Below are 18,968 nucleotides of genomic sequence, written 5' to 3' on the forward strand. Positions count from 1 at the left end.
ATATGCATGCTGCAGTATTTAGAGTAGGATGCTGACGACTATGATTTACTTTGAAATGCATCATCGCAAAGTAAGATGGATTAATGGGAGGGGCGGCAGGTGACACAGCAGGTACCCTGAAATGTGACAGGTAGTCCGGGCAGAGGGTGAGTTGTGCTTTCTGTAAAATCCTGCAACTTTTCTGTATGTTTGCAAATCTTCATATGAAAATGTTGGGGGAGGGAAGATAAGCAACAGACTGATGGAGAACTATTTCCAACATGTGAGGTATTTTTTTACCCAGAATATATACAGAACCACCTGTCAACAGAAAAACTGAAAACCCCAATTGAAAATAATTGAAACCTCTGTACAAGTAAACAACCCCCCCGCCCCGCCCACCCCAGAGACAAGTCTGGAAAAATCCTATCTCCTGCCTTGGAGAGGAAGTAGGCTGGGAGCCGGACCACCTAAAGTAGGGTTTGAAATAAGAAATGTATACACACACACGTGTGTTTAATTGCATCCATGTATGACTCGACTAACTCGAGAGAGCAGAGCTCAGCTCGTGTTCTTTCCCCGCACTCACCTGAGAAGTGGTGACCCACGTGCTCACTCACTCACTAGGGTTCTGCAGCCGGAACCCGTGCCAGCCTTGAATTTGTCCCCGCGCACAGCAGCGGCCGGCACTCGGTGGCCTGCTCCCACGCAGGGTGGCAGCCCCGGGGCTCTGAGCAGGTGCTGTGGACAAGTTCTTGCTAGAGCCAAGCGGACTGCCCACTTCTGGGCTTTCCTGCGGCGATGAGCGGGTGACATGGCAGGGTCTCGGCCTTTGTCACTGATCAGCAGTTCGGAGCTGGCTCCCCACGCCCCACCGGGTGCCGAGTCCTATCTGGTCTTCTGGGTGGACACTCTGCCTGGGCCGAGCCAGCCACTGCAAACCTCTCAAGAGTGGAGTTCTTTCTATGCCACACAGGGCCGTCTCAGGGTGAGAACTCAAGAGAACCTGCTTGGGGCGTCACCCACGCTGTGACCAACCCAGAGCGGACAGACATGGGCGCGTACAAATTGGAACACGATTGTCAGCTGTTCCACCACCATCTTGTGAAACAAATCAAACAGCTCACCAAAACTAGTTGAAAGTTTTATTTATATAAAATTCATTAAGAACATAAAAGATTGAGTTTCTTAAAAATCTGCAGGTATTTACAGCAGTATTGCACAATAAAGTGGCAATTACCCTGTCAAAATTCATCAGTGCAAAACACAAGTCAGCCAGGGGAATCGCAATACAAATGCTACATATGCTGGGTCCTCGGGACAGGGTGACAAGTCAGCACACACGGGTCAGTGCTCGTTCTGGTGAGTACCTGATGCGTTCCGATACAGTAACTAGTGGTCACAGGACCTGGACACAGACTGAGGGGCTTCAAAGGCTGGACATGCCCAGTGCAAGCGGTCAAGTTACTATGCCGGGAGCACGGATGTGCTCCTTGCACACAAGCCACCCAGCTGGTTTGCATCACGTGGGGACACATCCCCGCATAGGCACCAGGCTAAATCAGTATTGACGACAGAACCACATGCCCGGGACCACAGGAAGTCTCTCTAAGGCGTCCACGTCTTAATACCCACCCCAGTGGGGCCCCCAGCCTCTCGTAGGTGATGGACAAACAAGCAGGACACCAACTTGAACAAGCTGACAAGTGGTTTGGGGCCTGAGGGCCTGGACAATTAGCTCCTGAAGACAATTTAGTCCACTCCTCAAGGCATAGGAAGCCACACAGCAGATGGGGAAATGCCACCGAGGGGTCAGTGGCGGGGCGGGGGGTATCCTAGAAGCAGGAGCAGCCGCTCCCACCTGCCCCCTGCCCTCAAAGGTCCCAGGCAGCTCCTCCAGCACAGGCATGATTTTATTTCTCTCAACACGGACTCATCAGGGGTAAATTTTCAATGGAAACATCTGCCCCAACTGCCGATAATGCTTTTTGTAAAGACATGGCCTAGAGTTCCTGGGACATGCTTCCACGAGAAGCTAGCTGTTTGGGAACAAAGTCACTGGGTGTTTGCTGCAGAATTTTGTAGCCTGCCAGATTTATGGTCTCTCATTGGTGTCTAAACACGGGCTTCCTCATTAGGACAGCAAGCCTCAAGAATCGAAGGCCACTTGACCAGAAATACCAAAACCAGGGCTGGAGGGCCACCCCCGGAAGACGGCACGGCACGGCCTGCAGAGGGTTGAGGGTCACCACCTCAGAGTTAAAGCAACTGACAGGGGATGGCAGGGGTGGGGAGTGTCAGGGAGGTGAACACTTTCCAGAACTTAAGACATTAAATAAGCAGGAAATAAATATACAATATTTCTACAAGTTACAGCACTATGAACCAGTAGGACACATTACACAGAAAAACAATCTACAATATTTACAATTCTTAATTCTGAAAAAGTTTAGTAAAAACAGTGATTGTTTTCCTCATTCATACTGTACAAAATTTTACAAGAAAGGTAAAGGAAACACAATTGCACACAGACATTTGGCTCAGTTGATAAGGAAAATATGATCTCCTAATCTAATAAATAGTCAAAATATATACAATATTAAGACGGGGAAGCAGGAGAAAGTTGTATTGGACTGTGTACATTTTTTGTTTAATCAGAAGGAATTTTCACCTGGTTTCTCAACAACCAAAAAACAATAACAATAATCTTCATGAACTCATGTCTAGGCAGGAGTACAGGTAACTTGAAGAATCACTCATGAAGTTATTTTGGGTGTGTTTATTGCATTTCTGTGATAATCACAGGACACTTTCTATAAACCTCATGTGAGAAGAGGTGGTCAAGGCACAAAACCCGCATTTCATACGTCTTCCAAGAGGGAGCTAGTCATTATTTTCTACAAGAAAATAAAAGCAGTAACAAATAAAAAGCCGAAGGTATACCCCAGGAGGCACCCTTCCTGCAGGAGGCATTTTGATAAACAGACACGTACAGTGCAGAGACATCCGGTCATCTCAAGTCCTGGAGTAACACCCTGTTCTGAGGACAGACAGCCCAGAATCCCCTACTTCCTCACGAGCCGCGGCAGCCAGCAGCGAAGCCAGAGGTAAACTGGCGGGTGGCGCACCCCAAGCCCCAGAAGCAGGTAAAGTGCTCCAGTCCAAGGGACTGGCACGTGAGCACGGAGACCCTGGGAGGGGCGGGCCCAGAACCAAATACGTCTTTGGCGTGTGTGTCCAGCAGGCCCACGGCTGCAATTCTACCGTGACCTTACAACCGTGTGGCCTCTGTGACCTGGCAAGGGGTTCCAGACCTGTCAAGAACACAAGCTGAGACTCAACACAGCTTTAAAGATATTCAAGACCCCAAAAACATATTCGGGGAAAAGGAGATTTAATAAAAGAATATTTGGGCTCACCTCTACCTAAAGGAAGAAGTGTATATACACACATACATATATATGTATACACATATATTTATGTGAAATTATGAAGATACACACGAATTAATTTTCCACTTCATTTTAGCCTTCAAGGGCCAAAAACAAATACAACAGTTGTTGGTACTGCTGACACCTTTGAAAAATCATTTATTTCTTTTGAAAAGCTGCTTCCTGATCTGAAGTTTCCAAAACTGCCGGACGTACGGGGCTCACAGAATGGGCTGCACCTCCCCCCGGCCTCGCTCCCTAACTTGTCTCTCTTAGCTCTCCCCAGTTGTTGAACTGCCTCCAGATGGCCCGCCACCCACGGCTGGGACGGAGGAAGAAGTGGATGCACAAAGGGGGGGCCTGACAGACAAACCCAACTGTCCTAAGAGAAACGAACGAGTGAAACAGACATCTGCCAGAAGGGACTGTCTCCGACTTGTGCCAGTGGAGGTCTGGATGCCAGGGCTGAAAGCAGAATGGAGCCTGTATTTCAAAGTGGATATGAGAGAGGTTGCCAAAGGCCAGAGGAACTCTGAGTTGGACAAAAAGCCAGGATGCCCAAGAAACAGCTGCCTAAAGCCCCACCCAGGGCCTGTGCCATTCCCTCCCCCCCACCAGGGCTCAAGCCTGGACACCTGCAGCTCAACGCAGCTGCAGGTGGGCACGTGGGCCACCTGGGCCTCCTGCTGAGTGCATCCTGTGATGGGGGGAAAGCCTCAACTGGAAGAGCCAACAGCACCCAGGGGCCTAACACTGTGCTATTACGGCTATTACCCCCTCAGAACATTTGTGAAATCAAGCCCACCAAACCCCATGGAAACCAGCACCAAGCACTTCCCAGCTAGTAAACGACCAACGCAGTGACTGAGCTGTGGATGACACAGGCCAGTGCTAAGCCACATCCTGACCCAGTCACACTTTATCATGAAGATACACTGGACCCAACTGCATCGGCCTCCAGACGGATGAGAGGAACGTCACTAAAGGAGATCAGGAAAAACACACAGAAAGAGACCAAAATTTTGCCACAGAAGCAACTGAATTTAAGGCGGAAGTAAATATTTACAAAACGGGAGCGGCGTATTAATACAGGCTGACAAAGGACCCCTGCCCCTTTCGTCAGTTCCCTTTCATAAGAACTTTTTGGTATTAATAGTAATGATTAAAAAAAAAAAACAGGTGGAAGAGGCAATGGCAGGGAGGGGCCGTATCATACCTCTCCCGTTGAAAAATTCTGTACAGTAGCCTCTAAAAATAAACTAAGGCAGCTTTACAAATTAGCTGGCTCAGTTTCCACTGCCGTTTACATAATCCTCTGAGAATAGGCAATAGGTTTTTAAAATTTTAGTACAAAAATCATTCACAAGTTGGTTAAAAATTTCCATTTCCTTTTTGAAAAAAACCTGTTCTTATTAAAGAAGGTGGAAAAAACACACACCACATGTAAACACCATTCTTGCATAAAATCCTGCTCCAGAAAGCCACGGTTTGTATACGTTTTGAGCTCCTCTCGTTTACATTCACAACAAACTGCATCCGAGACTCCCGTGTGGTGAGCAACAGACATGGCCAAGTCCGCACGCAGTGCCTGCCGCCCGCCGGGGCGTCAGCCGGCCCCTCGGGAAAGAACCGTGGGCTGCGTGGCAACGGTGGCAATGGGGCCGGGAGGCTTGTTGGCTTGAACACGTGAAATGTCTGCACACACCTCTGCGTCGTGGGGACCCCGCCGTCACTGCATCCTCCACAACAGACGGAGGATGTAACGCAACAGCCGTAGGACCGCCATCCGCGGGTGGGCTCCCGCTGCTCGGTAATTATTCAGGAAGACCTGAAACGACACAAGGAAAGCGCCTTACTTTCTGGCCCTCACCAACGTGCACAACCACCCCTCTCGCAGCCACGGCAGGCACCGCTGGCAAGCACCACACCACCGAGCACTGCGCAGCTGGGGCCCATTCTCCCTGGGACGGGGGCGAAGGGCAGGCCTTCCCGTGTCCCCTGCAAAGGACAGTGTCACTCCGTAAAGGGCAGGTACGCCCAGTGACCTCCTCCCCTTTCCAAGATGCCGCACCATTTCAACAGCAACCAAAAGATTGTTTGGAAAACTGAGAGAGAATCCCCGCGGCGCTGTGGCCCCTCTGAAAATCACATGTCCTTGTCACAGACCATGCCATCACTGGCCTTCAGCCACCAGGAAAGCAGCAGACCACCAGCTCCGTGCTGGAGAAACGTCACCCCAGCCACTGGAGCGGGAGTCCCGTGAAAGGGGCGGGGTACAGGGAACAGAGAGGAAGTTGGGAACTTGTAGAGGCACTAAGTATGTTGCAGACCCCCAGGGGTATAGTTCCAGGGGCTGTGATTTGCTTGAGGAACCAGTGATTTGGGGTAATTTGCACCAGGAAGCTAAATAAAGTGGTGCCCTGATGCATCACTGAGCCTTGGCTGCTGGCACGTGCCCTCACTAGATAAACACTGTGACTGGCACCATGCCCTCAGTCACAGACACAGGCAAGTCCCCCCAGCCACCCCCGCACCTGCTGTGGAGAGCAGCTTGGACAGGCCCCTCCATCAGGCGAGCCCCATGTTTACGACACACTGAGAAATTATGCAGAAGGGAGTTGCCAGGTTGACAGGTCTGAGGCCACAGGTCTTCCTGAGGGGCTCACTCCCTCCAGTTCTAATCCACTTTGCAGGAAGTTCAAGGTGTAAATTTGAGTAGCCAGGGTGCTAACGGACCACATCCGCCTCCACCCGTGTCCCCCATCAGCTCGGCAGGCCACCTGGTTGGCTCCTTAATAGGAGCCAGCAAGGAGAGCTGCTCCCAACGCCCCCTGAGCACAGGCTCGTCAGCCCCCACACCGCCCACAGACAGTGGCTGCCAGTACAGCTCCCTTCGAGACTGTTTCCACAAGCTCGATCGCCTGTAGGACACACAGGCCGTGGTACGACCAAGGCACTTCCCTTCTCCTTCCAGAACAGACCGGAGGAAACCAGCTCTCTGTCAGCGATTCCTGCAGCGGCTGTGACCACAGCCTGTGATTTTATCGCTGTCACACACCAGATTGCTTTGTTTTGATTTAACTTTCAAAATTACTTTGCTGCTTCTGTGTGAGGAGAATTTAGGGGAAGGTTAATTTTAGTTTAGACTAACACTAATACGTTGAAAGAGGCTTATTCAAAATAAAACCACGACTTACTAAAATGAAGAAAGGGTGTCCAGTGCCGGACTCGGCAATCACTTCGAGGTGGGAAATCTCATGTCAACCAGGTGTCACTGTGGCCTCAGCAGGACCAGAGAACAGGGTCAAAAAGACACCAATCAGGGGATGGGTCACATCAGGGACCAACCCCAACCACTCCCTTAGCCAATTTTATGTTCCAGAACCAGCAGCATCTGAGACATTTTCCACCCCCCATTGAGGACAGCAGGCGGAAGACAGTGGCTGTGATGGTGGAGAAGGAAAAGTCACCTCATGAAAGAGGTCTGTCCCAGGGTGTAGAGTTCTGCTTCCATCTCAAATGTAAAGGGCATGGGAGGTGTCCACGGCAGGCTGGGGAGGGGACACGGGTTGTGGCAGATGGGGCACCCACCCAAACCCTGACAGGTGAGAAGATGCCGCACCATTTCAGCAGGGACACAGGGGTGCCCGCCCTCTTAGAGGACACAGGTGACAACACAGCATGTGCTTTTCGGCCAGCAAACGATTGCTTTTGGACAATATTCAGCGGAAGAAGCCATTACCACCAAGTCCAAGAGCCGTGCCAGCCCAGAGGAGCCCCGACGGACACCTGTGCACACAGGCCTGCTGCCTTCTGTGGGCACGGCCAGGCGCAGCCACGGCCCCTGCTGGCACGCGATCTCAGCCTTCTGGCCTCCAGGACTGTGGGGACACACTCCTGGTGTTTGGGCCCCCTCGGGGATGACAGTCCGAGCTGACTCACACGCCCTCTCATTTAACTATCGCTCCAGGTCCTTCCTGTAAGTGAAAAATAGCACTTCTTAGGCCAGAGGTGCACAACACAGCTTTTGTCTAAATCACAAAAGTGCTTCAGAAAGATCTATCATGATGATTCATTTGGGCAAAGGAGGTTCTCACTGGAAGAGCTAAATAAGTGACTAAGCGCAAGGACTGTGCATCACGGTTCCTTCCGTCGCTCACGCGTGGGCACGGGTGCCTGAGTGCGGGGCCCCAGCCTGCGGGCCGTTTCATCTCCGTGGTCTAGGTCAGGGGCTGTTACGTCGGGAAGCTGACTATGGCCAACCCATGTGTCCACAGCAGACCCCTTCACCATACAGCTTGTGTGTCCCTCCAGGAACCCGTCCCTGCCCCGTGTTCCTCCTGCAGGGTGGGGGCTCCTGCAGGCCTGGGCCTGCCTGGGGTGGGTGGGGGAGTGGGGGGGCAGCTGCATCTCAGAAGCGCAGGCCTGCCCCACTAGGTCTGATGGCAGATAATACCTGTGTCACCACAACGACGCTCTGCCCATCCTAAGGGCACCTGCGATGCTGCCATCAGCGGGAATGGCTGTAGGAAGCCACTGCCGCTCCCCGTGTTGGGAACCAGGAGGAAGCCTGTGCAAGTTCCCATCTCGAGGACAGAAAAAGTCTACCCATTCCAGAGAAATACGGGCCGACGGCAAGATGGAGTCAGGACTTGGAGGCTCCTTCCTGTCAAAGGAGAAACGCAACAGCACCTCCAAGAACAGGTGAGGGACAGAGCCAAACAAACAAGATCTGAAGAAGGCAGCAGAGGGAAATCAGATAGCTGGGGGGGATGCATGGCCAAAGGCGGGCTGGGGCCCAGGGCCAGTCCCTACGCTGCATCCCCAAGGAGAAGAATCACTCAGAAATCATCCTTGGAGGAGGCGGGGTGAGTGGGGGCAGGACGGCCACGGAGCCCTGCACTGGGGGGGCAGACATCGCAGTCAAAACCATTTTAGATGGAGCAGTATTTGATTTCTCATAATAAACCACATGGAAAACATGCCAAATTCAGGGTGTTCACTCCAACAGCAGTCCCATAAAAGTAGGAAGACGGGGGCTGTGGGCTCCACGTTTCCCTGGGACAGACATGAAAAGTGCCCTGGGAAACAGAGCCAGGAGTACAAGGCAGGGATGGCCACGACCCCAGAGACACAGCCCACCTGGGGGGGGGGCACACGCTGGAGTGGGTCCATGCTGACTCACCAGGGGCTGGGTGCAGCCGGCCAGGGGGGCCACCACAGCCCCACACCCTGCGTGCAGCAGCCAGGAGGCAGGGGGTGGGGGACTGCACAGAGTGACCCCACTACTGAGGCTTCAGCACCAGGGCCACCAAGTTGTACCCGAGTAATATGTCCCCATTTACACTAGACAACCAAATGCTAGGGAACTTCATTACATGTTAATGCCAAAACAAGCACCCCAAACATGCCCTCTTGCCCAACCCAGGGAAGCAGGTGTGCAGGAAACCAGAGGCCATGACCCAAGGCTGCCTGGGGATTGGTCGGCCGGCCATTGCACACCTGTCAGGACATATCCCGGGAACCAGCGTCGGGATCTATCACAGTCCAGGGGAGAGCTTCCTGGCAGTCAAGGTAACGAGAGGAACAGGACACTGTATCCATCAGCACAGCCGAGGGAGCTCAGTCCCGGCTTCTGACGACCCAAACAGCAGGGCACACGCACCCAAAGAAGCCTAAGACTGGGGACTTTTTGACCCGTTCAAATCTCCTTTGCTACAGAATTTCAACTCTGAATGCCCCAGATATCCTACACTTTTTTTTAATAAATAGTTGTGTCTTTAAGTGGTGATGTCACAGAGACTGAATTCTGACGGTGAGACCAAAAGAAAACTGACAAAGAGGGGACGCAGCAAGTAAGATGCGGTGTCTGTGTCTGGTGTTTGCTCCCCTGGGGCTGTCATGGCATTTTCTGGGACAGGGCTGAGCGCTGTTGCCATAATCAGAGGTGACAAGGTGGGGCAGGGGACAGACTGCGACCCCAGTGGTCCTGATGGGAGACCACCGCTCCTCTACCCACTCAGAACCCATCAATCTCAACACCAAGTGAGTGAGAGGTGGGAGGACCAGGGCCCCATGTGACGAGCACAGCGTGGGGACCTCTGGTCTGCCTCCCGGAATCTCAGACTTTACACGGCTGCTGCCCACTGCTGTCCTCAGGAGTCAGGCCCATGCTGCTGCAAAGAGCTCAAACACCAAGTTCACTTCCCACTTGTCACCCAGGCCACATGGCATTTGCATAATTGTGCCCCATAGCTGTCACAGGCTCTGCCATCAGCACAGCTGTGGACAGAGTGCGGGAGCCCCTGTGCCGGATGCGGGCTCCCAAGGACGCCAGGATGGAGCGTGCCCAGTGCCCACGGGACTCCCGCACCCGCAGCTGACCTGCCACAGCAGCCGTGTGACGTGCAGGTGTCAGAGCTAAACATTTGCATGAATGCCACTTTCCTCCCGTTTTCAATGCATCGTTCAGAGACACTATTATAGTCAGGACCTTTTGCAGGATAATCACCCCTCCAGTCACCTCCAGTCGAGGCTGCCAGGCACTGGGCTTCGTTCCTGTTACACCCGTGTCCACCTGCAGGTCACCGTCAGCCCCAGTCCCAGCCCACGCAGCTGGAGGGAAAGGTCTGGCCGTCACAGAACGAGGGCCAATGGGGATGGCCCCGGCATGCCCAGTGTGGGCGCCACGGGACAAAGCAGGACATGCAGGGCAGGGAGAGTGCCCCCAGACGCCCAGCCTCAGGGAACGCGGACGGGATGCACTTAACCACAGCCCCCCCTCTGGGAGGTCTGCGAGGGCCCTGCCGCTCGCTCGGTGCGTCATTTCCTCCCCCAGATATTAAACCCCAGGAGACCTCTCTGAATCCCCTCGGGGCACCTGCCTCTCCTAATGGCTACGTGTTCATGACCCACATCCCCCAAAAGCAAGGCGGCCGTGCAGGTGTCCCCACCTGGCTGGCTGAAGGAGCACTCAGACGGTCACCAGCATGCCACCACCCAGGTGTTCAGCATGCACCAGTGCTCAGCCTGTCGCACTGGCTCACCAGATGGACAGCAGGGGAGAGCGTACAGTGTGTCTACAGGTAGAGAACGTAAAGAAGAGATGGGGGAACAGTTACTGGCATCTGAAGACCAACTGAAACGTTTAAATTCCAGTTCAAAGTGACAGAAAACCATGCCAGGGACAGCTGGTGACAGCGTCTTCTAGCCCCATGTCTAAATGCTTTCTTTAGTTCAGCCTTCACTACTCTTGCCCTTCAGCAGTGTCCCCTCTTTGTCACTTCTCTTTTGGTCTCACTGTCAGAATTCAGTCTCTATGACATCACCACTTAAAGACACAGCTATTTATTTAAAAAGTGTAGAACATCTGGGGCATTCAGTGTTGAAATTCTGTGACAAAGGAATTTGTGAATGAGTTAAAAGTTGCCCTGAGTGACAGGGCTGCCCTGAGGGACCGAGTGACAAGGGGGCTCCCAGTGAGCTAAGGGAGTCAGGGTGCAGGTGTGACCCAAGGTCCCTGTACTTGGCCCTGAGCTGTGTTTTCCTACAAGGTCACACTTCCTCCCCAATGCGTCACAGAGACCCTCACTCAGAAAACGTGCGATCTGCTGTCTGCATCACCCTCAAAGGTCCAACCCCAAGGAAGACACTTGAACCCGGGTGCCCAGTCTGGGTCCACGGGAGCGAAGTGCGGGACAACTGGTCTCCGGAGGCAGACAGACGTCTCCTTCCTCTCATCTCGGTAAGAACGCAGCTCATGTGGTTGGGCTCCACCACGCTGGGTTATGTCCTTTGTGCTGGCCGCACAGGCTGCGTACAGCACGACCCCTGCACATCACCTACAGGAGAGTATTGTTTATAAAACAGGAATCAGGCAGCACGGAAAGATGTCAGGGTCACACGGAGCACATGAAAATGCGAACGTGGGAACAAGCCAGCCAGAACCGCAGTGTGAGCCCTTCTTCTCCGCTTCAGTTCCAGGCACTTCTGTGTGGGACCCAAGTACGAAGTGAGCCTGGGGAAGGGAAGACACTCTGTTTCTCGTGATCACACAACGGAAGCGCCGTTACCCCGTGTCTGGCCCCCGCAGAGTCTGTCACAGCTCCGTGTACTGCCGTCCACTGCAGTCCGACACCAGGACACCCGAGTCACCGTCACCAAGAGCAGGTGGCCTGGCAGTTACTCAGGCTGGACAGCCCTGCCCAGCCCACGAGCCATCCGTGCTGGCGGGACACCACGTGGGTGGGTCACTCAGCAACACGTCCCAGAGATCCACCCCCTGTACGGTCCTGACACGCTGTCCATGGGCCACTACCCAGGCAGGTATGCTTAGGGATAGGCTGCAAATGCAGGGACAGCTGGCCCGGGCCCAGCGGGGACAACCTGAGCATCAAAGTAGGTACGAGTGATGCAGAATAACCCACGACTTAAGCTGATGAATGAAACCCACACTGGGGACAGAGGAAAGCTCGGCTCCTTCCCACCCCACAGCCCCCGTCACCAACGGCAAGGTGTCGATTGACCCAAGGATACCACCTTCAACCAGAGTCCCAGCAATGGGCCACACCGACACCTGCGCATGCTGACGAGATGCACTGAGGAGAACATGGTGTCACACTGTTGGGACAATCGGTAACCTGTGACTAAGGTACAGATTACACAACACAACTGTGCCAGTGTTTGTTTCTGACTCTGAGGTTCAGGCTTGGGCTACAACAGTGCTCTCGTCCTCAGGAGACACGCGCGGCGTGTGTCAGAGTAAAGGAGTGTCACTGGCACGCCTGTAGTTCATTCCCAAATCATTCAGAAAAGAACGTGCACACATGTGTAAAGAGGGAAAGCTGGAGCAAATGCGGCGGAATGGTGCCAGTGGGAGTGGCAGTGGCAGGTACAAGAGGGGTCTCCGTACCTTTCTCACAACTTCTGTGTAAGCCTGAAATTATTTCCAAAGCAGAAAGTTATAAAAACACCCTCAACGTGGAGTGATGAGGCTACTGTCAGATGGGGGTCATTCCACCCTGACGGGTTGTCTGGGGCAGTTACAGCGAGTCAGGGGAAGGGGACATGCCGTGAGCTCAGGCTCACCTGGGCCTCCTGCCCTGCGTCCAGGATCCAGAGTCCAGCCCCGTCTCGTATGCTGCCCCATGACAACTACACGACAACTTCCTCTACTGCCCGAACTGGAAAAAACGGGAGTATATCTGGTCGGGCTGCATCAGGCTCATGGCAATCAAAGACCAGCACTTCAGAAAGGGTACTTTCTGGCATCACACTAAATATTTACAGCGCTAAAACCCGTCATAAAGCAGTGCAGGTGGCAAGGCACACACTCACCGAGGTGACAGCTCCTGTGTGGGGCCAGCGCGTCACTGAAGGGAGGCATGACTTCCTGGTTTCCTGCCAGATGTCCACCCCAGCAGTCAGCTATGGACCGTCAGTCTGACTGCAGACAAGGGACTGTCTAACCTAACAACTGGCAATGCCTGTGACTTCGGGTCATTGTGTCACTACCCTGAGTCTCAGTCTGATGTTTTGAATTGGCTACTTATAAAATCTGGAGAACATATTTAGCTCCATTTTAGAACAATCAGTTTATAACCTGGAATCTGTCCCTACGTCCCTCCTGCCCCACAATATTCCAGTGACTTAGAACATGAGTCCCTTAAATTATTAGCAGTTGCATTTTCACACGGGTTCATTTTTTAAAGAGATGCAAAGTAAGGTTTACAATTAGAAAATATAGCAAAATACTGCAATGAGACTTACAGTTCCTCTACCGAGAACAAACAGATTACATTTCCTCTGAAAAGGCAGAGCTGACTGACAGTGGTTACCCCAGATCAGCACTGGGAGGAAGGCGGACGCTGTCACGTCCCCTTCAGTGGAGAGGCGAGTGAGGCAGACAACCCAATGGCCCAAGTCTCATCTGCACGTGACAACTGCTTGCCACCTCGACAGCCTAAATGAGAGGATGGCTGTCTGTGCTCCAACCCCCATGCCACCCCTGGCCCGTGTCCTGTCACTGACCATGTAAAGCCCCATGGAGGGGCGTCAAGCAGACCCGTGTGGGCAGGCTCAGGGGAACACCTGGGAGAGCCATTGATACTTCACGTGAGGTTAGAGAAAAACATTTACAGAATGTCCTTAAACACACCCAGCTCTGTGGGCAAAGGCTCTGATCCGTCCCTGGGAACGGAGCTGTGCAGACCTGAAGGCACCCGGGCAGTTCCACCCACGTCATATCTGACCCCGGGGCCATCGACAAAGCCCCTTGAGCCGGGGCAGGAGGCAGGCCCAGCCTGGCAGTCAGTTCATTACCTAGACTCACCCTGAGAAGCCCCCTGCCCACCAGTGACCTCTGCATGCAGGATTATGAGCACGATCCCAGGCCCAGGTCTCGGATATATTCAGCTCCCCCCTTGAACGGACGTGTGGCCCCACCTCAGCATGGGGACCGACACTACCTATCTTGGGGCCCTGTCGCTGATGAGTCCCTCCTAGTCCAACCACACACATAACACTGAAACCCCTTCAGAAAAACCAAGGCACAGGAACTGGGGGAAACGGTGACTTCAGCGGCACGTTACGAAACCATCAACCTTGCAAAACACAAGTGCCTTTCAGATCTAGGCCGAGAAGGAAGTCATGTTCTGTGAACTGGTCCGTGTCAGGTGTAGGCTGCCAGGCAGTCTGCCAACTGAAGACAGTATAACAAATCCCTAAGCCCATTCAACAAACTGTCCACATAACATTTCCCATCAAATGCCCACACCCCCGCCCCACTGAAGGTATAAAGAGGATCCAATGTGATTTTCTGGAAGTCCCCAACCCAATGGAGATTCTGCACTGAAGAAATGATACACTGTGCAATGGGGAACTGCCTGTGTGTAAGAAAAGATTGGAAGGCATTGTAGATGCACAGGAAAAAAAGAACGACTGAAAGCAATTAGCCATTTCCTTAGCGACAGCACGGACACTAGTGCAGCAGGGTAGCACTATGCGGGTGTCCTAAGCACGACCTCCTTCCAGAAGCAAAAAGAGATTAAAACAGTATCTGTAAGAGCCACTTAGAGGAAACAACAGTGTGCGGAAAGAAAGGGGCCAGAAGGGAAGGGACACAATAAGAAAGACTGATATGAACAGTTACTTTCTACAAAATAAGATTTAAGTGTCTTCCTTTGGATAATCAAGAGAATTGTCTTTGTACATGGTTTACTGAAAAAATGTAAACCAGCCAGAATTGCACGGTGTCACAATGGCTAGTGCGCCCCTCCCAGCAAGGCATCACACTTGCTCAAGTTCAAGCCCACACATTTTAAATGTCTTTGTGGGAAAAAAGGTGTCTGAATAGCAATATACCAACACCGGGCAAAACACACCATGTCTACAGAACAAGACATGGGGCTGAATTAAAACCATCCGTAGCACGCCCCAGTCATTCAGGTCGCAGTCCATGTGGGGTGTCAGTTTCAGGCTGTTAATAAGTGGCCTCTGGATACATTTCAATAACTGAAATGTCCCGGGGCAGCCGTGGGGCCGAGGGACAAGTCCCTGCTCGGATCCAGGAGCAGGCACATCGCCACACGCCCTCAGAGTTGGTGCCAGTGTCGCTCCCTCTGATGAGCGGAAGTTAAACATTTCTCGAACCTGGACCCAAACTGCCCAAGAGGGTGCAGACGCGCCCCACAGGGACCAAGAACCACGCTCACAGTCACGCAGGACAGCTGTGAGGCATAGCAACAGCCCGCTTTCCACACGATGGCTTACGGCTTGTGCTCACGACCCCTGGGGCCACCTCACAGTGGGTCCTGCTCACTGGCCATGACTTCCATTCAGCCATAAAGCAGATGGGAAGCGGGAAGGGAGCAGGAAAGTCACCCGGGCAGGACCCGTCACGGTCTCTATGCTCGGGAGCGGGAGGGCAGGCGGGCAGGGGTAGGTGAGAAAACCTCATACCCTCCGTGGGTAACAGGCGTTGAACTCGTCCCCGATCCGCCGAAGCTCCTGTGCGATCCAGATCTCCGGGCGCAGGTCCGCGGGGAGGGCCTGGGGCTGCCGCCGGGAGGCTGCACCAGAACAGACAGACACAGTCACCGCCATTCCAGGGACTGCTTGGCCACAGGCAGCAAGCCCCCCACAAGCCCAGGCCTGCCGTCTGCACCTCGGAGGTGGTGGCAGGCTGCTGCCTCCCTTGGCCTTAAGCCGGGGGTGCGGGGTCATTTCCCTTCCCATGCTGGACACTCGGAGCCGCAGAATTCAAAGGCATCCTGGCCGAGTCATCACAGGCACACATACAAATGGTGCCCTGGCCGGTTACTCGAACACACAACGTAGAAAATGAGGTTGTCGGTGGAGTAACTGATCATATGAGGTCAAATTCCCAGGGAAATTCCAGTATCACAGAGGACCATGGGATGAAATACTCATCCCATTCAAAGCAAAACAGGCAAAAACCCTGTGAAATGAGCACGGACAACGTGAGTGACTTCGATTCTATGCAAGTGGGAGCAGTGACACAGGGTCCTCAGGAGTGCCCACAGGACCCAATTAAAGCGTGACTGCACGTGGTCTCAATAGTAATGCAGCCAACGAGGACAGGTTCAAGTCTGCACCCTGTCCAGACAAGCAAAGGCACTTTCATTAAGGTGTCTCCAATGTTCACACCCACTCAGTAGAAGCCATGAAAGCCGTGTGACAGCCAAAAATGAGGGGGAACAAAAGCGAGTTATCGAACCCCCCACCACGCATAGGAAGAGGCTGTGCACTCAGGGAGCAGCAGACACGTGCGTGGCCCAGGAAGCGCTGAGGCTCGTGGGCTGCAAAGGCCCTCACGCATGACACGGCCACTCACTGTTCAGCCCGGCATGCTGAGCTCGTGACTCAGCTCGCGCCTCCCACTCTGGCCACTGCAGAGTATTTAAACACCTACCATAGTTGGGTCTCGCAACACGTGAATGTCACTTTCTGTTTTGTATTTCTGTTGAAAGGGTTTTGGTTTTTTGTATTGTATTTATTGTTATAAATAAAAGTGATGTCAAGTCATAGCTTCTATGAAAGAACTTGAAAGGGAACTCTTGGAAGAGTTTTTATCAAAGTCTTCTCAGAACTCCTGCCCCATCTTCTCCACCCTCAGCCACCACCCAAGGGAATTCCACCATGGCCCCAGAAATACAGCACCCAGAGGGGGAGGGCAACCTGTGTGGGGTGAGCACTGGGACATGTGAACTAGGACGACACATGGACCCTTTCCAGAAGTGTCTGTACTCTGACTGAGCCAGAGGCATGGTGGACAACACAAAGGCTGGTGTGGGGATACTTTTAGGATAAGTCAGGCTTGTGACCTGAACACACATCTGACCATATAAAAATTGCTTTGACCAAACCAAAGCGATTTGTCATGCAAACATTTCTAGCATTACTCTGTAAAAGTCTATTCAATTTCCATTTTAAGTGCCTAAGCTGACAGGACAGAAAAGTGCAGGGCAGCTGTGACGGCAGGTGGCAATGTGCTGCCCGGGTACTTCTGCCCAGGTCCGCAGCTCTGAGGAGCAACCTCATCAGTCACAGGCACGAGTCGCAATGTTCTTTTTACACCGTCAGCCTGAGATCAGGCGCTGTCCTGACTCCAGGAGCTTTTCAAGGGAACTCAACTCATCCCAAGGAATGGTAGCATCTTCTCTCAGAAGGCCCAGACGCACCACAGCCTGCAGACTGCGTCCCACATGGTACCTCGCAACTCTGCTGAGGACCTCGCAGGGACGCACCTGCCCCCAAGTGCAGGTGACCAGGCCAGCCAGCAGATGCCCCTCGGCCGCTCAGAGCCACCCCCCACCACCTCTCCAGAGGAACTTGCTTCCAAGCTTAGACTCAAAAACAAAGAAAATGCCAGTGATCCAAAGAAAACTGGAAAATACAAAGGTGTCAGGCTGGCGGGAACCACTGCCTGGCACCTGGTGCGACATGAGTGAAGCACCCCCGGCTGGCCCGGTGATGACAGGCACCCGTGTGCAGGCATCGCTGTGGGGGCCCGGGCACAGCCCAGGGACCACCCCTGGCCCACGGAGCTTGCATTCCTGTGAATTAAAAGCTACATTTTAACTAAATGTTGGGTTTCTCCTGGACAAGGATATTTATAAGTACAACTGACTTGTAAAGAAACGAAACTGTTCCACTGGGTCCCTTCCCCAGAGGCAGTGGAAACCTCCCGTATCTCATCAACACTCCAACATGGCCACGTGAGTCGTAGGGATTCTGGCTCACGCTGGGGCTGGCAACCAGTGTACCATCAAGGGAGCCAGTCCAGGCGGAAGTCAGCTTGTCAAGACTAGCATCCAGGGAACACGTCATCCTCGCCAAATCATGGAAGCTTGGTGGCCAGATTCAACCGATCCTCTTAGAGATAAGGGCCCAGCTGTTTTGGGGGAAGGAGGTGAAGGAGATAAAGCAGACGTGTCTTCTACAGGAAAGAAAAGTTCAGAAGACTAAATAAGCTCCATTATCATAAATAAACATACAGAAACACATCCCCGAAGTGAAGCAGGGTGACATGAAGGGGTTTCTGTGGGAGGCCCAGAGCTGCACTGGACAAGCTCCCAGGGCAGCCCAGTACAGACGGTCCCCAGACCACACCTTGCGAAATACTGAGAGGGGCAGAGGTCCTGGAGCCAGACGTGTGTCTCACAGGACGTTTAGGCCGGAGAGTCGTGGTGACCAGGGATGGCGGGTCAGACAGGCCGAGCGCGTGCTAACTGCCCAGTCCCAGGTCAGGAAGAGGCCGTCAAGTGTCCTCAGGTGACTGAAGCTGATACAGAACAGTGACATACAGTGTAAGTCAACTCTGCAAAGGGGACTGACCTGTCCGAGCTACTCTAACAGCACCCATCACCGCTTGGCTTTTTAAAGAACTGGGTTTATGTTTTGGAGAGGCAAATACTGTTGTTGTTCCTTGAATCTGTAAACCTAGAATTAACCACCAACAGTCACCCTGCAATAAAACCTAGTGAGTATGGGCCAGAAATGTGGTTATAAAATAAGAGTGTAACACAAAAATTGTTTTGAGTATTTCAAACGGCCTCCTATTCCTGTATTTTAAAAGGGTCGTCTCAATCTCAGTTAATGAATACAGGGCATTTTTCAACATAAAGTTCAAAGACTATTTAGAAAGCGACAAAAGACCTTGTGTTTTTCAGGGTGGGGGAAGGTTTTCCTTAACTTCACCACGAGTTTAATCTTAGTGACTGTCCTATTTGGCTCACATCACTTGAGAACACACCAGAACAAAAGACGGATGCTAGAGAGTAGAGTGTCAGCCCCACGGAGGTACTGGTCAGACCAGAACTGAGCTTGCTCACGTCTGTCCCACCATCAGGGACCATGATGGTATGTATTTCCGGAGGTGTGCCCAGCACCAGTGGGGTCCACCCCCACCCCCCAAATCCTATCTATAGTCCACGTGTCAAGGAGAGAACTTCTGTTTCCATTTCTAGCCTGTAGGAAAGCCAGGTATCCAATCCAGCATAATCGTTTTCCTTATTTATCTGCAAGGTGCCCGGTGAT

The 18,968-nt window shown here is 52.8% G+C and overlaps 1 protein-coding gene across 17 annotated transcripts in view; it reads right to left on the bottom strand.

Moving 5' to 3' along the window:
- Window positions 1-1,110: 1,110 nt before the first annotated feature.
- Window positions 1,111-18,968, bottom strand: part of BCL2L11 (BCL2 like 11) — a 39,240-nt gene continuing 21,382 nt past the window's right edge. For 7 of the 17 annotated variants that reach the window (XM_019717576.2, XM_019717577.2, XM_019717574.2 and 4 more), the window contains 2 exons: window positions 15,369-15,478; window positions 1,111-5,238 (listed from right to left, as the gene is read on the bottom strand). In XM_019717576.2, the coding sequence (XP_019573135.1) occupies window positions 5,140-5,238; window positions 15,369-15,478 (209 nt within the window). In that variant the 3' untranslated portion in view covers window positions 1,111-5,139. The other 10 variants (XM_019717575.2, XM_074332506.1, XM_074332502.1 and 7 more) reach the window with 5 other exon arrangements.

The sequence above is a fragment of the Rhinolophus sinicus genome, linkage group LG05, assembly GCF_036562045.2.
Source record: "Rhinolophus sinicus isolate RSC01 linkage group LG05, ASM3656204v1, whole genome shotgun sequence".
NCBI lineage: Eukaryota > Metazoa > Chordata > Mammalia > Chiroptera > Rhinolophidae > Rhinolophus > Rhinolophus sinicus.